Raw genomic sequence first — 19,187 nt, forward strand, 5'->3', positions numbered from 1 at the left:
AGAGAGATTCGACCTTCTACCTGACTTCACCTGTATAAATAGGGAATGATTAGGGACCACACAGTTTTTCAGTACTTTCGTGCAAAGTCACCAGATTTTAGACAATTTTTTTACTGCATCACGTTGCACTGGCTATATCTATATCGCGAATATAACGATAATAACTTAAAATCAATCCAAAACTATTTATACTAAACTGTATTATATTAGCTTGTTACGCAATTTGAAATTTAAATATTTCAAACTAATAATTAAAGTCATTAGATAAAATCTGTCCGCCAAAATTGCACCTAAAGTCACCTATATAATAAGAGAAATAACAGAATTAACAAAACAGAAATAAATAAAATAAAGTAATAAAATAAATTAGTATTACTTAGATATAAATGTCTCTCTTTTCAACTACTATTTTATAAACGATATAAATATATCTTTTGAGATCTAATTATAAAAAGAATATCTATTGCGAATCCAAAATCGACAAAATTCTATTTTATTAGTACCTTCATCTATTTTTATTTCAAGATCATTTTAAATAATGATTTAAGATATTAATATAGCTCTGTTATTGGTTTAAAATATTGTAGGACTTAAGTCAAGTCGTTTTTTTAGTTTCTTGTATCATTTATTTTTACTTTTTTTTTTCTTCAACGTAAAAAAGAAAGAAGAAAGATAAATTGTACAGAAAGTTCAGATGAAAAGAATAGAAATAGATTTATATTAAAATATAAGAAATATGAATGCCTGCATATAAGTCTTGCATGAATTGTCGCAATGAATTTGTAATGTTATCAATTTGTCCACAAGCTTCTATAACTGATTGTATAAATAAATGAAAAAGTTGCAAACTGAAGTGAAATAGCGAAATATCGCGACTGCTTTGTTATCTTACAGGACACGCACTAAAATAGAGATTTATTCGTAAACTAGCTTTAAATGTCATTTTGCGCGTCCATTTGCATAGAGCAGATAATAAAAATTCGCCGGTAGGTAGCCTGGGGCGTTCTCGCTTGACACAGTTTAATGTTATGATAAAAAAAAGTCGGAAGAAATTACGCAATTTGCACGAGGAACGCGCGCGTAAAATGCCGGCACGAGCGTAAAAAGCAGTCTCGCGGGAGCGTTGAGAGCTACTGATGCGCACGCCGCGAGATCATAATTCATTGCGGCTGTACGTGCACGGGACGTATTGTGAATACCTTAGATAGTTCACTTCATTTCACCCCATCGCTTTATCACTAAATATTATCGGACTTACGCCATGGGAACTGCTCGCTCGAGCAATCCACAGCGATTTCATTGTTCGCGTTCTGCAGCTTTACACTCATCAACATTATTATATGTGTACGATTTCGTCTGACATGCGCGCAGCAACGAATTCACGACAAACGAGAAATATGTCAAAGTAGTCAAAACTGTCAAGTATATGTTGGTATGTGCAGCAAAGCACCTTGAGTTTACCGAAAAGCATTACGAAGCAAACAGTAAGACAAACAATAGTTAATTGCTGAGGGATATTAATATTAATAGTTGTAAAATTATTTAATATTGATTCACCATTAATCTTATTTTTTATTTTGTGACTTGGCTAAAAATTTGAAATAAAAAATCTCTAACCTAATCTTTAAAAATTAAAATATATATGCTTCATTAATCGACATCGTTTTCTAGTAAGAAAGTTTTGATTTTGTTATATTTGAATGTACTAAATTTATCTATTCTTAAAAGACAATCTAGTGTGATTACATTGTACGATAGATGTATGAGAAGCAAAGCAAAACATCTCAGCAACAGCATCCTGGATAAAACTGAAGTTAATTGTACTTCAGTAGGTAACTTTAGCATGAAACTTCTATTTGCTAACCCTTTGTCGACTCTATTTGCCAACCCCAATATTAGATGCCTCATTAATGAAGTATATCATGTTATTTATGAAGACAACACTCACGATGTACCAATTGAATGATAGTCTCTGTTCATTTACTTTTATAAAATACTATATATATATATATATATATATATATATATATATAATACAGCTTTAATCCTGCTGTTCTTTTTAGATTTATTTCGTATGCATATTCAAATGAATAATTTCATATGCATAATATATTTCTCTCAATTCTATTTTTTTCTTAATTTTCCTTTTTTAAATGCATACAAAAATGCATTACAAAAAAGTGAAAATAAATATTTTACTACTAAAATTATATTAGGAGACATTAAAAGTGAACATAAATTTCAAGTAAAAAATAATAAAAAATTTACGTTGCAATAATACGTTCCGTATTAGATAATTAACGTATTATAACCTAACGTACTAATATTGGTCTTAAAAAGGAAAAAAGAGTAATAAAAAGACTATTGATTATGCTAATTATTTACACAATAAAAAATATTTTATTTTTGTGTTAAAATTAAATTTTATTAAAATTGTCATTAAGTGTTTAACATCCAAATGTTAATTTACATAATACAATTAACATAATACAATAGTATTACTTAAACATTTTTTGTTGAATAGATTACATTTTTTAAATGTTTAAGTAACACAATGTAAATAAATATTTATTTAAAAAATTTATTTTAAAATATAAATTTTCATATTATAAATAAAATGTATTAATTTAACTTATTATAAATATTAATTTTATTAAAACACATTATATAACATATTATAACATATATAACATATTAACATATTATAAATGTTATTTAATGTATTATAAATATTAGTTTTACTGAGTTTCATCATCAATCAGTTTTACTGAAGAAATGCTCTTTCACAATTTGTTTACAAACTGTATCAATGTTACATTTTATTTTTTTACATAATATTATATTTGTGTTATTTCCTTAATATATTTAGCTTATATTAAATTAAAATACAACAATTTGAACGATTTGAAATACGTGAATGTATGAAATTTAACACAAATTTTCAAACTGATATCTCCTGGGAGTAACTTGAACAAAATTCTCACGGCAATCATGTCAATTCTGTACTGTAGCGATGGTAACGGTTCGCTCGTCTCTCACTTACGTTGACGTTGAAACGTGCGCATGTACGAATAAAGAGCGTCTACATCGCAGAGATACGTATTACGGGAACCTCGCGCAATTTCGCGAACGGGTACCGAGGCAGGTTTTCAGAGTGTCGTGTTTAGTGGCGATAAATTTCGGGGTTTGTATCTTAGGACGACCGACTGTACACACATGCACATGCATGCCTATATGCACTGGTACGACTATTACGAAGACATTGCGAGAACAACGCCATACAAATTTTCCGTCGCGGCAGCTTACAAGGACATATTTAAGATGTTCCACGTGCGTTCTTATAATCTCCCCAATTTCCATTAGTGCCGCGTATCCTTATCAAGGAACACGTTTTTCATTCTTTAATCCAATCCTTACTTACGCTAATTCATTGCAAATCGCGAACTTACTTATAATCCAGAATACGAATCTTTCTGTCGTGCTATATTAAATATGTATAATATTCTCTAAATTCTTTGGAATAAAATCTCATACACTAGAATAAAATTTTACTTTTAAAAATTGAAAATTAAGCCTCACTCTTTTTCAAGAGACTCAATTTTCACTTTTTACACAGAGAAAACGATTTATTTGGATTTATTTCCTATTTACATTTATTTCATTGAAACAATTCAATTTTAAAGAAAAATTATTTTGTTTAATCCCAAAAATTTAGTTTGAATGTAATCAATTACATCTTAATTTAAAGAATATGATTGACTCCTTCTAATAACTAATTTTTTTTCTCTATAGTGAAGTGAAAGCCTACTCTAAAGAATTTAAAGAGTAGAAATAATTGGAAAAGAAAAACCCAAAAAAATAAAAGAACTACTTTGTTACATAGGAAAAACAATTTTACTGAAATATCTTCAATAAAAAATAGCTAAATAAAAAATGTAACTAAATACTGTTCTGAAAATAATTTTGTTGAATCAAAATAATTATCATCAAAATGATTACGTAGAAATTTGCATGATGAGTAATGCTGCAAAAAATTTTAGCAAAACTCCGTTTGCCTACAAATTGATTGTCTACAGCATTGTTACGTCCAAACCCTTGGAAAATTGATTGGAGAGATAATGAGAAGGAAAATGGAGAAGATATGAAAAGCTTAAACTCGGTCTCGCAGGTACGCACAGAAACGAATATTCGAGAATCGAACGCACTTTTTATTGCTCTGGAATATAGGTCAACGTCCTGAAGGGACCCTATGACATTTGCTCCGATGAGCAGTACATCGGTCCTATTTCTGGATCAAGGAACTTAATCCTTTTGACCCGGAACTGGACCACGTGCGAACTCAAGTAGTGAGGAACGGGATATTTTTAAAATATTTGGCAAAGATATTCATTTAAAATAGAAAAATATTAAATTTATTCATAAAAAAAGTTAAAATAAATTTTACAAGATAGGTGATGTCGATAATCGGCTATATTACTATATTTAATTAATCTTATCTATTTAAAAAACAGAAAGACAAAGGGCTATGAGTCTAAGATTAATCGTTATAAATTAAAATTTTTTTTGAAACTGATAATAAATAAACATGTCATTTAGTTAAAATATAAACTTTATTTAATTTGCCGGTAATAAATAAAACAAAATGTTTCGATCCCTGTTGGATCATTATCAATATAAACAAAAATAATAATGGAAATATTACATAGATAAGATATATAAAATTATAATTCGCTCTCGCGCAGTATTAATTATCAATCTCGCTCAATATGAATAAATGTTATAAGAATGTAATCGATAACCATGTATTTCTCTAATTTGTGAATGTAGATTATAGATAAACATACTTGTTTCTATTAAAAAGTACAAAGAATCGTTTGATAAGTTTGGTAAAAAAGCAAGTAAAACATATTTTTTTGAAAAAAATCTGCTTTATTTCTCAACATAGTCTCCATCAAGGGCTATACACTTAGTCCAACGAGTTTCCAATTTTTTAATACCGTCGGAAAAGTAGGCTGTCTCAAAGTCTGCAAAATACTCAATGACTTCCTCATTTGACGAGAATTTTTTCCCACCGAGCCAAGTTTTTAAGTTTAGGAACAGAAAGAAGTCACACGGGGCCAAATCCGGAGAATAGGGTGGATGAGGAATCAATTCATAGCCCAATTCGTGTAGTTTTGTCATTGCAACGGTCGACTTGTGGAACGGCGCGTTGTCTTGGAAGAGCACTTTTTTGCGTGCCAATCTTGGCCGTTTTTTTTTCAGCTCTTCTTTTAAATGGTTCAATAACGTTGCATAATATTCTCCTGTTATTGTCTTATCCTTCTGCAAGTAGTCAATTAGGATAATTCCTTGAGAATCCCAAAAAACAGTAGCCATCATCTTTCCAGCCGACAAAACAGTCTTCGCCTTTTTCGGCGCACTTTCACCAGACATTATCCACTGCTTTGACTGCTGCTTCGTCTCAGGAGTGTAATGATGGATCCAAGTTTCGTCCACACGAATCGATGCCAAAAGTCTTGCGGATTGCGCTTAAACATCGCCAAACTCTGCATTGAAACGTCTTTTCGCATGCGTTTTTGATCGAGAGTAAGCAATCGCGACACCATTGTGCACACAGCTTTTTTACATGCAATTTTTCGTGCAGGATGTTATGCACTCTCTCCGTGGAGATGCCTACGGCCTCAGCAATCTCACGCACCTTCATTCGACGATTTTCCATAATCATACCATGGATTTTTTTCACGATATCCAATGTGGTAATCTCAACAGATCGTCCGGAGTGCGCTTCGTCTTCAGTGCAGGTTCGGCCACGTTTAAATTCGTTTATCCGAAAATAAATGGTCTTCAATGCAGGAGCAGAGTTCCTATAAACTTCGTTTAACTCGGCTTTGATCTGCGCTGCTGTCCACTTCTTTAAATAAAAGTGTTTTATTACTGCATGGAATTCGTTTTTTTTCCATTTTTGCGGAAATTGTTAAACCACTCGCTTCAAATGACTATCAAACGTGAACTATGCGTCCTTTCTGGCTGAAATTTGGCCTGAAGGGGTTCGAAGAGTGGATCTTTCGAGATATCGCATCATCAAATGGATTGTAGTGCCATCTCATGGAAATTTACCAAACTTATCAAACGACCGTAATATAAAAATATAATAGGAATAAATAATTAAATCTAATAAGAGAAATACAAACTAAGAAGCAAGGAATAAAAATAAAAATAAAAAAGTAATCAAATATTATGAGACATGTACATTAAAATCATTAATATGAATTGGAATTGTGTGATGTACAGTCATAAATTATATATATTTAATTTAATAGCAGCTAAATCAAATGAAAATAAATACCTTCTAATCGTGTGTCAATATAATATAATATATTGACGTTTATTACGTCGTCTATTCTTATCTATTTATTATTAAACTGATTTATTGAATTTCAGTATAATAGGTATAATATATATGTATACGATGCGGATTACATTCGTACCTACATATGAATACAAGAAAAGTGTGGTTGTACGTCCATGTATATGCGAGCGAAGAGGCGATATGCGTAGAATTAATTTAGTTTATTGATTATGAAGAAGTGCGAAAAAAAGGCAAATTAGAAATCATTAGATTTGAAAGGGAAAGAAGCGACGAATTCTTGGAGTGGATGATCGCTCAAGATTTGCGATTGAAAGAGAAAAAAATCGACGAATTCTTGGAGCGGATGAACGCTCAAGATTTGCAATTGAAAGAGAAGGAATGGGGGGAGGGGGATAACTGAGACAGATGATCTGGACTATATAGTATTTTTGCGATTTGTCTTTCCCTAGAGATCCAAAAACGAAGAGAATTTCTTTTACAAGTTTATTATGTTACTAATGGTTGACTTACATTGGGCTTCTTTCCAAAGTGCACCAACTGCGAAGACCACAATTAGCGCAGAACTCAAGTACTGCGGGCCAACTGTCAGTCAAAATTAAATCACAAGCCAACGCTCACAATAATGTATCAATATACAACGTGTATCATTTCGTAAGACTTTTGATTCTGCCAGTGCGCTTCCGCGGGCTTCTATTTATATCTTAAAAAAGAGTATCTTTTTCTTTATCTAGGGAGCAATTGTTATGTTGCAGTATCATGCAAGATTTACGGTTTTTCTTAGGCCCTATTGTTGTTCTTCTCAATATGTTGTTAGATGAAGTTTCAAAAAGAAAAAAAATAATTTACGATTTTTCTTAAAGCGGCTGGAAGATTGTTCCGAGTGGATGACAAGTTTTGTTATATCGCGAAAAATATAGCTAGGTAAACAATCGTTTACTGTATCTAGTTAGTTTCTTAGAGTTATTGCATGCAGAGTAATCGCGAGTCTGATCCTAGATAATGTTAGTATGGAAAGTACCCCATGCATTTTACAATTTGACGCAATGGCGTTTGTTTTTTTTTACTATTTTTTTTAAATATAATTAGTCAGCCGGGTGACAACTTGGGTATTCGCTTGCATGACAGATACATTTTATGTGTGTTTCGCAATCTTACTCTTTTTCCAGCCTCGCAGAGTTAGAGTTGTTATTCTTTCCTGTTTGATTGACATTTATGAGTTTCGTGGAAGTTTGTTCCTCTAATTCTTACAGAAGACTGCATTTGAATCTCACAAATACCATTAACAGTCGCGACATAGAGTTGATTCTTGTGAAAGAAAATAATCGTGGCGCCTACAGATCGATGGCCCACTATTTATATTGCTTTAAAAGCACAAATTCTTTTTTAAAACACAAATTTTCTGTTTTAAAAACATAAAATCTCTGTTTTAAAACACAAATTTTCTGCTTTAAAAATATAAGTTTTATTTGTGCACAAAAGTGCATGTAGGTAGTCGAGGTGTAGGCAATCTATAGCTAAAATATATATTTTTCAGTAAAATCGTTCTTTTCGTGTGAGTATTAAGCTATATATTAAAATATCACTATTATTACTATAACGCATAAATAACAAATCTTTACGATATAATCCCATGTATTATAGTATCTCATGCTCTCATAATCGTATCTTCAATACGTGAATATATTGTACGTCGCGATTTATTATTATAACTGCAGACAAGAGCTACACTCCTAAGAACCTGCGTAAGCGAGTCCCTAAAGACATCCGCTCGCGAACGCAAATACGGGACGTAACATAAGAACATTGCTCGATTTCGTGTACGACAGCACGCGAGTTAACATACTCCGATGTGAACTGCGAACGAGCAAGATCCTGTACATAACTGGGGATAATTGCGTTACGAGTTTAACCGTTCTAACGAGAATAGCGCTAACGATTTCTCGTCGGAGTTTGCACGGTACTCCTCATTACGGGACGAACGTATTGTGTCCTTTTAACAGCGTGTTCCAAATAAGTCCTCCCCTCCCTCCCTCTTTCTTTCTCTTTCCTACTCATAAGATCCGCGTAAAAGCATGCAAAGCTCCTGCATAGAACAAAGTGAAATCAAGAAAGATATCAGAATAGCGTTCCCGCGCTTTAATCCGCAACGCGCCGCGGGTGCGGGCTCGTTTCCTAGCGAACGGATCAACAAAAGCGTTTCAGGTATTTACGGAGACGGAGAAAGAGAATGTGAAGAACGGCTGCATTTCATACTCGTTTTGCGAAGTTTCGCGAGATAAACGCGTCGAGAATAATATTCGTCACCTTTTCCAGTGTCACTTGCGATACTGCGGTAAATTCGTGTACGTTATCTTTCACTCGAACGTTGTCATGAATATAAAAGAAAGATCGGATAAGCAGTTTTAACTACAGGGATATACTGAATAGTAAAATTATCGTATATATCACACTCTTTTTGGATATTCAATATCTGGTCGGAACAATTTCCGATATCCCTGAATTTTTCCCGGATATCCGATAGACTTCCAAAAAAAGCAAGGAAAATATAGCGATAGTAATTTTCTTTATCTTCTCAACGTGAAAAGAAAAAGAAGATGAATTGTGCAAGTTTAGCCAAGGGAGTAACTACTTAATCATGGGACAGAGTCCTCGAAATTATTATAAAATTTATATGAAATTTCTATGTACAATCCGATATCATCACGAAAAATCATTGTATAATATAAAATAAAATCGTATATTTTATCAAATGACTTCATTATGTAGTGAAAAAAATTATTTATAATAAAATGAAATTATATAAAATCATGTAATCTGGGACAATATTTCAGCTAATGGTTATGCTTCGAAGGTTACCCTTCGAATTTAGCTAAAAAAAAACAGAATTCTGCATTAATGAGTTTTTAACATAAAAACGTCAGCCAAATATTACCGAATACTGAATATCTCCCGTGTATCCGTTATATCCCCAGCTTTAACCTTTATGTACGTAGATGGTCTAAAGATATGCAAATTGATAGATAGGGTGCTCGGAACGCCTCAAAGAGATTTTATTATAATTTCATAGTTGTACTTTTTACTAGTATGTTAAATAATTAAGTATAATTAAATCTCTACATTAGTTACACATTAGTTAAGATAGAGGAATAACAAAATAATGAACTTTAAGACTTCTGAGTAATAGTTTTTATTTCCTGAACAAAGTTTTAAAAAAATTATATGATCTCTATTCTGTAACTTTTAATAGTATTAGTATCGTTGTGCAACTTTTTAATCATATACGAAACTTGCGTAATGACAATAAAACGTTGATCGTTGAAAATTATAGAATAAAGACCAATATGTGCTTGAGATGTTGTGGTCATCCTGCCTATTCATTTAAAAAGTTAATATGAGTATATGACTAAATGTGGCCTAATTGCTTAATATTTTCATTTTGTGTTAAAATAACATAAAAAGAGAGTATAATACAATTCTTATTTTTTTCACAATCGTTTAGAGATCGCTTTATTTCTACATCTTTTTTTTAAGTATTTTTTTCATGGATACAAAAAATATTACATAATAATGAAAAATACATAATAATGACGCTACATTTAAGGAAAAATTGATACATTGAAATAAAATTAACAAAATCCGTTTTTACATTATTTATAAAATGGCTATCAGTTAAGTCAACAATTCTAAATTAATTTTTAAATAATTGAAGCATCATTAATAGTAAATTTTTGTAAAAATGACTAAGGATTTTATTCTTTATTTCATTGTATATATCAATTTTGTCTTGAATGTAGCGTTACTATAATAATTTTTAATTTCCATTGCATGAAAGAAATACCTAAAAAAATATAGAAATAAAATGAACCCCGAACGATTGTAAAAAAAATTATACCCTCTTTCGCATAGATTATTTGGGATATATAAAATATATTTAATTTAGTAGAAAGGAAAATAGAAATTTCCGAGAGTTTTATGATCGTTCGGGAATCATCTTATTTCTACGCTTTCTTATGTATTTTTCTTCGTAGAAACCGAAAATAATATAATCACACCAAACTTAAGGAAAAATTAATACTTGAAACAAAGTGAATAAAATCTCTATATTCGCAAGCGTTATAAAAGCGATGCGCAATGCTTGGAATGAAGGAAATGATACTGAAATGATAAAAAAATATTATAATGAAAAGTATAAATTAATTAACGTTTTATGGTGCAATATTACTCGCAATCCAATTTGATTCAATTTGGAAATAATTTAAAGAATAAATTATTGAAGTATAACTGACAGTGATTTTATAACGATGCGAATAAGAATTTTATTCACTTTATTTCGATGTACCAATTTTTCCTCAAATCTAGCATTATTATAATTATTATTTTCGGACTTTATGAAGAATACATAAGAAAACATAGAAATAAAACGACCGAGCGGTTACGAAATCTTCGAAAATTTCTATCCTCCTTTTCCTGTTAATATCATCTGGAACTTTCTAACAAAATTCTCATGGCAATGTTTCTTAATAGCATCTCCAAATCATTATGTGCAATCAAAAGTATTTACAACTTTCATAATTAATAAGACAAGAATTATTAAATATGATGATATAAAGTCAAAAGTAAAATTGGAAAATAAAGTAATAATGTAAAATGTGTGAATGAGATGAAAACAGGATATTTGATTTTGCGTAAAATTCATGAGTAAGAAAGATGTACATGACTCAGTCCAGTATCGATTCAATTATAATAATACTGTAAGAAATAATTGATATAGAAAGAAAATGAAAAATTCTACTAAAATGTGTTAACGTTGATTTTAAATTATTTTTATTAATTATTATTAATATCTTATTTTAGAATATTTTATTATTTTTTAAATATTTTATTAAGCGTGTTATATTCAAATATAAATTGAAATATTTTATTATAAAACTTTGTTTGAAATCCTCCTATTTTAATATGCAATTTGTTATAAATTGATTTTCCCTTTTTGAATTAACAACTGCTTGCTAAAGACATTTTCCTAATAATTCTATGAAATAATGTTACTCGCAATTGCATAAGTTTCAATCCTGGAATGACTAATTAGAGTTCGTCATGTAACATGCTTATGATAAGAGAATAATCCTCTTTCCTAAATTGTCAATGTTTCTGTAAAGTCATAAAGTCGCCAACGCCGTTATTCTATTATATTTCAAAATAAAAATAATTAATTTACTCAGTCGGAAAAAGATTGCATTAATTACTCTCGGGAAAATTTGCAAATTCGCGTAAAATGATCGCAAACTTTTCATGAAAAGCAAAAAAAGATCATGTTGTAACTTTTTCTCGTTCAGTAGAATATCAACGTTCGTTATCAATGTCGATAAACCCGTGAATTTTGGCGTACGTCCAAATTTGCGACAAATTTGCAAAATTTCGATGGTAAATTAAAAGAATGCAGCCGCCTGTGAATAGCTATCGCGAAAAATTGCGCGGAGGAAATCTCTGCACGAACATGGATTGCATCAGGTAAATTTCGGAAGCGAGCCCGATCGCGCAGGTACAACGTACACGGTCATACGATCCCTCTCAATTTAATATAACTGCTTTATAGGGACATTCGAAACGTATGACTTCATATACCGGAGATACGCGCGAGCAATTACAATTGCAATCGCTGCGCCGGTGCCGCCGCAAATTATTTTCGCCCCGGCGCATGAATCACACCGGTAACGTCCCGGCGCGATGTGCGCAATCATGTCAAAATAAAATTTCCCGTTGCTGCCGCGTGATACACTGCGCGGACTAATTAGCGATAACTAATACACTGACTCGTCGGATTGTAACAGTATCTGTTTTTGTTCCGAATTAACAAAGTTAACGTCGAAGTAGTTGGAAAAAAAGTCGTATGAAAAAAAAATAAATAAATAAAAACAGTGATTATCGATCATTTTGCTGATTTTGAATTTTCAATAATGATATTGAATCGCGACGCGGAATGAACGACGAGCAATGCATTTAAAAACTGCTGCTGCTGTCATGCAAGATTATTAGGACGTTGCCATTAGCAAGTAATTTTTAATTTAAAAAGGGAAAATTATTTATAATAAAGTACTAAAATATAGAAATTGCGAGGGGATTGTAATGGAATATCTCATAAATCATACAGGCATCTAACGCTCAGTGATATTAAAATATGAAGGAGATAAAATTAATTAAAGAGAATGGGTCATGTACATGGATTTGTATTTATGTATTAAATATATTCTTTATGACATTGTAAGTCTGATTCACATTAATAGAGGTAGAAATATAATTTCTCTAACTAGGATTCATAAATTTCACACGTGTAATATACTTTTGAAAAAAAACAGATATCTCTCATTAAAAATCCACATCAAATTATGCTTAAATGCTGAAAAATTCAGATTTGATGGAGAAACTCGCAAGACAGCAAATTGTATGACAAAAGAATAATATAAAATATCGATTCACTTACCAAGACGTTGCGCAATAAATCACACCTGTAATATCCAAGAATGAGGATCTCGTACCTATCTGTAAAAGAAACACAAATATTTGAAAAAATTCCTTTATTATGCGAAACATACTCAAGTAGTTCTAAAATTAACTAAAAATTGTAACAATGATTACATTCGCTTCAAACTTATTCCGTTAATTAGCACAAAACTAAAAAAATTATATTTTTTACGAAAATCTGATTCTTATTATAATTTTCTTACTATTTTTTATTATATTATTATTATGTTATTATATTATTACTATATTTATTATATTATTATTTTTATCACTTCCTTATTTAAAAAATGACGCAACTAAAAAAACATGATTTTTGAGTTATATTAACATGCATGAGTTAAGTAAATATCGCCAATCTTGGAACTAACTTAATTTTATAAGTTAACTTTATAATTTAATTTTAAAAAGTTGTCAAAATTGTTACAGTTTAAAAAACATAGTTTTTAAAGATTGTTAACGAATTATGAAACAAAATGACATTTGATCATGTTAAGAATATATATACTTTTTACCAATATTATCTGATTCATTTCAGTCAATTTTTTATAAAAAATAGTTTTTCTCTTTTTCTGAAGAATTAAATTTTTTGCGCTGTCAGTTTCGAAACGAGGGAATGATATTTTCGAAAGAAAACTAGCAAGAGAAAGGATTCCGAATTGTTATCTCTTCAATTTTCAGTCGAAGACTAAAATTGATGATCAATATGATTGATTTATGATACATTCAGGTCCAATAAGGAAACTAAAGAAAAAACCAAATTCTATTACATTTGCAAAGCTGCTTTCTTTGCTGAACGCAACCAATGAAAAACCAGGCTTTAGAGTTACCACTGTTAAAATTATTAGTTTAGTGATTAATCACAGCTGAAAGGAACACAATTTTTTTTACGTTATTATCAAGTTAAGTAAGAGAAAATTCACACAAGTTAATTACAAGTTTAAACAAATGAACCAGATAACAAAAACTGTGCTAGAATCTATTGTACGTTGTCTAGAAATTAGAATATATCCATTCCTTAATGGTTCACTCCAGTATATTGCAGAGCTCATTTTAAGCACCAGATAAAAAAAGAGAATATTATACACGGGAATGCATCATCACATGAAATAATAAATATTCGCTAATAAATCAAAGTCGCTAATAAATTAAAATCGTGCATCGATCAGAATAAATAATGATGATGAAAGCATAAATACTCACCAGTCGATGCCGTTCTGATACTCCTGATTAACCTGTTCCTTCGCTACAGATAAAAATCACTCTCAACGCTCATACTATCCAAATTGATCCGAAAAACATGACTAATTACCGCACGTGTTAATTAGTCGTCTTTCGTCACGGCACTCTCGACGCTTTATCCGCGATGCTTCGAGAGTATATAAATAATGCGAGATATACCTTCACGACTCGATCCAAATTCGACACTCCAGATACGGCATGCTCGTTGCACTTTGCAACGCATTTTGTGTAAAATTCAAACGCGCACTAAACAAAATAGCTACCGATGTTCGTATCGTGGCAGTTATTACGCAGAATTGTTACTTTGCTACGCTCGTCACTTTCAATATCATCGACACTCATTCGCAATGCTCTTTCCATGTGTAATCAACACGAAACGAATACTTTGAAACGAGTAGGATTTTCATGACTTTTGATCGCGCGAGAAAGCCTATGCGACACGGCGCAACAATCACACAGAGGACACGATCATTCACGACTATGCATGCTAAAAACTAAAAACCCAACGTGTGACAACCATCGACATTCTCGATACTCGTTCGGGAGAAGCGAACTACACGATCTTGACAAACTTCGAGAAAATGCGGGACGCAGTTCTGTTTCGAAAGTGTCGAATGTGCTCAGGCTCCGCGGACTAACAATCCGTGAATCCGGATTGATTCTATCCGTGCCTCACATAAACAGATGATTTGTTGCCGCTACTTTTGTAATAAAGCTTAAAATCCACGATGTTTCAATGACACTATGAGCTTTTAATATTATCTAGAATCGTGACATATGAGATTTGAGCCGACTTTTGTATGCAAGGTAATAGTTTTAACAAAATCGATAACAGAGAGAGAAATATATTAGTATCTCTGTCTAATCTTAACGTACATTTTCATTCAAAATGAAAGAATCTGACAAAAAACGCGGCGGTCGGCCTTATAAATCGAGTTAATTCAGCGTTAAAGTTCAAGATTTTAGACGTTAAGATATCTGTCATCCTGACTCGATACAGCTTTATATACGTTCTGCTTTAAAATTCACTGTTTTAAGCACATAAATTCTTTGCATTCTTAGCAGTAAATTTGTTTTAAAGCAAAAAACTGTGTTTACTAAAGCAGAGAATTTGTGTGACTCTTTATGCCATTGATGTGACAGATTTCCTAATATCTGAATATCTGTTAACATTGACAATTAATATCTCACGGGACAAAAAGACACCTTTTTTGTCCCAGATTTATTCATTTCATCCAAAAACGCGTGAATGAGATTAATTTTATCAAGATCGGAAGTGAAGCCCCTAAACTTAACAACCATAATATACTATAATAATCTGTTTCGCTAAACGTATACGGTAATCACTGTCTTAAATATCTGTAAGTATCCTTCAACGTTCGTTCGTGTCGCGAACATGGTCAATGGCCGAACGGCGCCAAATGCAGTGAAAGTTGAACTGTAAAATAGTGAGAGTCTTCTTGAAATCAATACAAGGCTCAAAATCAACACGAGGAAAATAAACACTACAAACTTTGTGCGCATTGGCCGGTGATGAACTAAATATAAAAAGAATTAACTATTTGATTTTGAAATCTGTTTCTTTTAATTATTTCTTTCCTTTCTCGCACACGTAAAATGAAATACATGCGTAGCAGGATTTACAATGAGATTTTAAGGCGTAAAATTTATACGGAAAAAATGATTTTGCTGAAATACTTACAGTAAGAGTAAAAAGTATTCATACGAGGAAATTTGTTATAAAAAACTTTTATTTGTAAAAAATAAACATTAATTAACGATTTTATACAATGAATACATTCTGTTTTAATATACAGGATGCGTTACTAAAATCCGGACAAATTTCAATTTAAATTTTCCGCTATATTGTGCCTCAACGCCAAAGGTTGGCGTTCAAAAAAGCCTGATGCTTCTAGTAAATAGTTATATTCTCAAAATAGTCGCGATGTTGAAACTAAATACGGAGTATAATCGAAGAGCCGCAATCATCGAAGGTCTTCGCGCTGGGCGCTCAGCAATGGAAATAATTGGGTTTTTGGAATACCCAAGATCAATCATTTATGACGTTGTGGCAAAATACGGCTTTAGAACAGTCCAACGAAGGAAGTTTCAGTAGTAGAAATGCCATTTCAGTAGTAGAAATGCGAGGAAGAGTCTCGAAAGAACGCACCACGAAGATAAAGCAGTCGTTAAAAGGGCTCAAGCGCTGATTTCGGATGACTCAGAGTAATCATTGCGAAAATTAGCATCGATTATTGATGTAAACGAGCCAACAACATCGAATTGTATCGAAGAGGATCTTCGATACAAGTCATACGCATTAAAGATAAGACAGATGCTCTTTGAGGTTGCCAAGACAAGCCGAATTGCTTGCCTCGGATCCCATTCTGGCTTCCTAACAGCCCAGATTTAAATCCCTTGGACTACTACGTATGGAGCGTAGTTGAAAGGGTCACAAACAAGTCTCGACATCCCAATGTGACATCATTAAGGACCTCTATTGAGGCAGCATTCGTCAGCATGGACAGCGCTACATTACAGTGTGCATGCGAACGCTTCAGACTGAGAATAGAGGCCGTCATTCAAGCTAATGGGGAATATATCGAATAATTGTGCTCTACAGGGATCCCCCAAGTGCCATGTAAAAGGATTTTTTGTAATATTTAATTTTTCATTAAAAATATTTTGTTTAAAGAAATTGTTCGATTTGTCCGGATTTTGGTGATGCACCCTGATACTTTTTGAGCATTCAAACAATACAATTTTTACTTTTCGCTTTCCTTCAGATGATATATTTTGTATAATTGATACGTATCTTTTTGGTATATATAATTTTAAGAAATATATAGTCTATTTTATTCCTTATGAATAAATTGTTAATTATCCAATAAAAAATGATCGTCAATTAAATCGTCGAATTGACGTCAAATTGATGTTAAAATCATCGTATTTATATCAATTCGACATCAATTCGATGATTATTTCGCTGGGTAATATTTATTTTTTAAAAATAAAGTTTTTTAAAAAATATTTTCTCTGTACGAATACTTTTTGCATTAACTATATATGTAAAATGTAGCTAAATAGAGATTTGAAAATAATTTTATTGGATTATCAAAATAATTGCGCATAAGATATTCAAGCATGATGAACAATATTGCAAAAGTTTTGACATTTTATCAATTTCAGCGTCTTACATAATTATTTTGATGATCCAACAAATTTTTAGATTATTATTTTCAGATTTGTATCTAAATTTTTAAGTATTTGAGCAAATAAAACAGTATTCCTTCTATGTAAATTTTAACCTCACAAACACACTAGAGTAGTAAGCCTTAAAAAATTGATCAATTATATAGTCAAATATGAGAAGAATTGACTATGATATTGGTCAATTTCTTAAGGCTTAAGACTTATTATTCTATTGTGTTTGTAGGGTTAGGCCTTATCTACAATAATCGCACCACAGTGTCGCAGATCGCAGCTTGTTGCGACAGCCAATCCGATGCGTCAAATATTAAAAACGCTTTGGATTGACTGTCACAACAAGCTTGCAATTTACAACGTAATTTGAACAACTATTGTAAATAAGACTGAAGTCTTAGGCTAATATTAGATGTTATACAACAAAGCCAAGGACAAAGCATTTCAAGCTTATTTGGTTTGATTGATTGGTGATTCAAGCCTATTTGGCTTGATTGATTGATTACTTGATTGGCTGCAAAAAAAGAGAGTTGTTGGCTCTCTCTATCCAAGCAATAAACCTAAAATCTTTATTATACAACAAATGTAATAGTATTCTTAAGCCATAATTGATCTATCATGCGATCAAATATGAGAGGAGAATAATCGACTATGATTTGTCAATTTCTTACTGTTTTGACTTAAAGTTTTATGCCTTAAAATCTCATTGTAGACATTCCTAAAGTCCCGAAACATAATAGGTATATTAAGCTTTATAATCGTAAGATATTGACCAATTACAATCGAATATTAGAAGAATAATCAACTATTGACTAGAGCTTCTGATTTAAAGCTTACTACATTTATTATTGCTTGAAGATTTATTCCTTAAAATAATTTATGCTTCTCGTTGTATAAGATAGTGCTTATATTCGAGCATTAGGAACACATTTCGAAATTAATTGATAAAATTTTATAATTTACATTCGTAAATCATCTGGATTTAATTAAATAATTTGATAGATTAATTATCCGATGTCCGAATATTATATTAATAAATTTGAAATAGTATTTAATTTTATGTTTTAGTGACATACGTGTTTTGCATTTGTTTTTTTGTAATAAATACATGTATAAAAATCAAGATCACAAATCCCTGTCACGTTTTAAAAAAAGATAAATTGAATAATATAAAAATATTTAAATATAAAATAGCAATAATAATATTATAATAATAATAAAAACAGATGAAATTATTATTCTGTATTTTGACTGAATTTGTGATATAATACTGATACAAATAAAAAAGAGATTTACAATAAAATTTGGTATACAAATAAATGAAAAAGTTTATGTCATGACACGAAATATTCAATGGCGATATCCGATAAGCACATATGGATTTATTTCACTTTATTTATTTAAATGTATCGTATTTCTAATTATATTATACGCATTTCTACATTTATGTTTTTATAATACGGAGATATAAAAAGCATCAATCGATCAATAAGGTTCACGAAAAAAAATTGTCATATTAAGACTGAAACAAAATCTAATTGCCAAAAGTTAAAATTGCCGAAAGCTAAAAGTTAAAATTAATAGCAAGCTTGAGTTAATTTTTTTAAACTATATTAAGAATTTTTAACCGCATATGTGAGAACACAAGCAATACTAGAAATTTAAAATGTCTATTATGGTCGAAGCTGAATCTTCATTGCTTCAAACTTAAATTATTAATATATATTCTATATATATATATATATATATATATATATATACTNATATATATAGTAGTTAGTTTATTGTAGTTATAAAGTAAAACTAATTACAGCGCGCTAGTTAACGAAAGTAATATAATATAGTATATATTATT

At 31.0% G+C, this 19,187-nt stretch overlaps 1 protein-coding gene across 1 annotated transcript; it reads right to left on the reverse strand.

The window, feature by feature from the left end:
- Positions 1-4,929: 4,929 nt before the first annotated feature.
- On the reverse strand, positions 4,930-14,351 carry LOC105626998 (histone-lysine N-methyltransferase SETMAR-like). The gene is made up of 4 exons (XM_012208281.1): positions 14,288-14,351; positions 12,849-12,907; positions 5,616-5,911; positions 4,930-5,515 (listed from the first exon to the last, which is right to left on the reverse strand). Exons 1-4 carry the CDS (start codon positions 14,349-14,351, stop codon positions 4,930-4,932), a joined length of 1,005 nt encoding a protein of 334 aa, XP_012063671.1.
- Between the last annotated feature and the right edge of the window lie 4,836 nt (positions 14,352-19,187).

This window comes from Atta cephalotes, assembly GCF_000143395.1.
Source record: "Atta cephalotes unplaced genomic scaffold scaffold00007, whole genome shotgun sequence".
In the NCBI taxonomy this organism is placed as follows: Eukaryota; Metazoa; Arthropoda; class Insecta; order Hymenoptera; family Formicidae; genus Atta; species Atta cephalotes.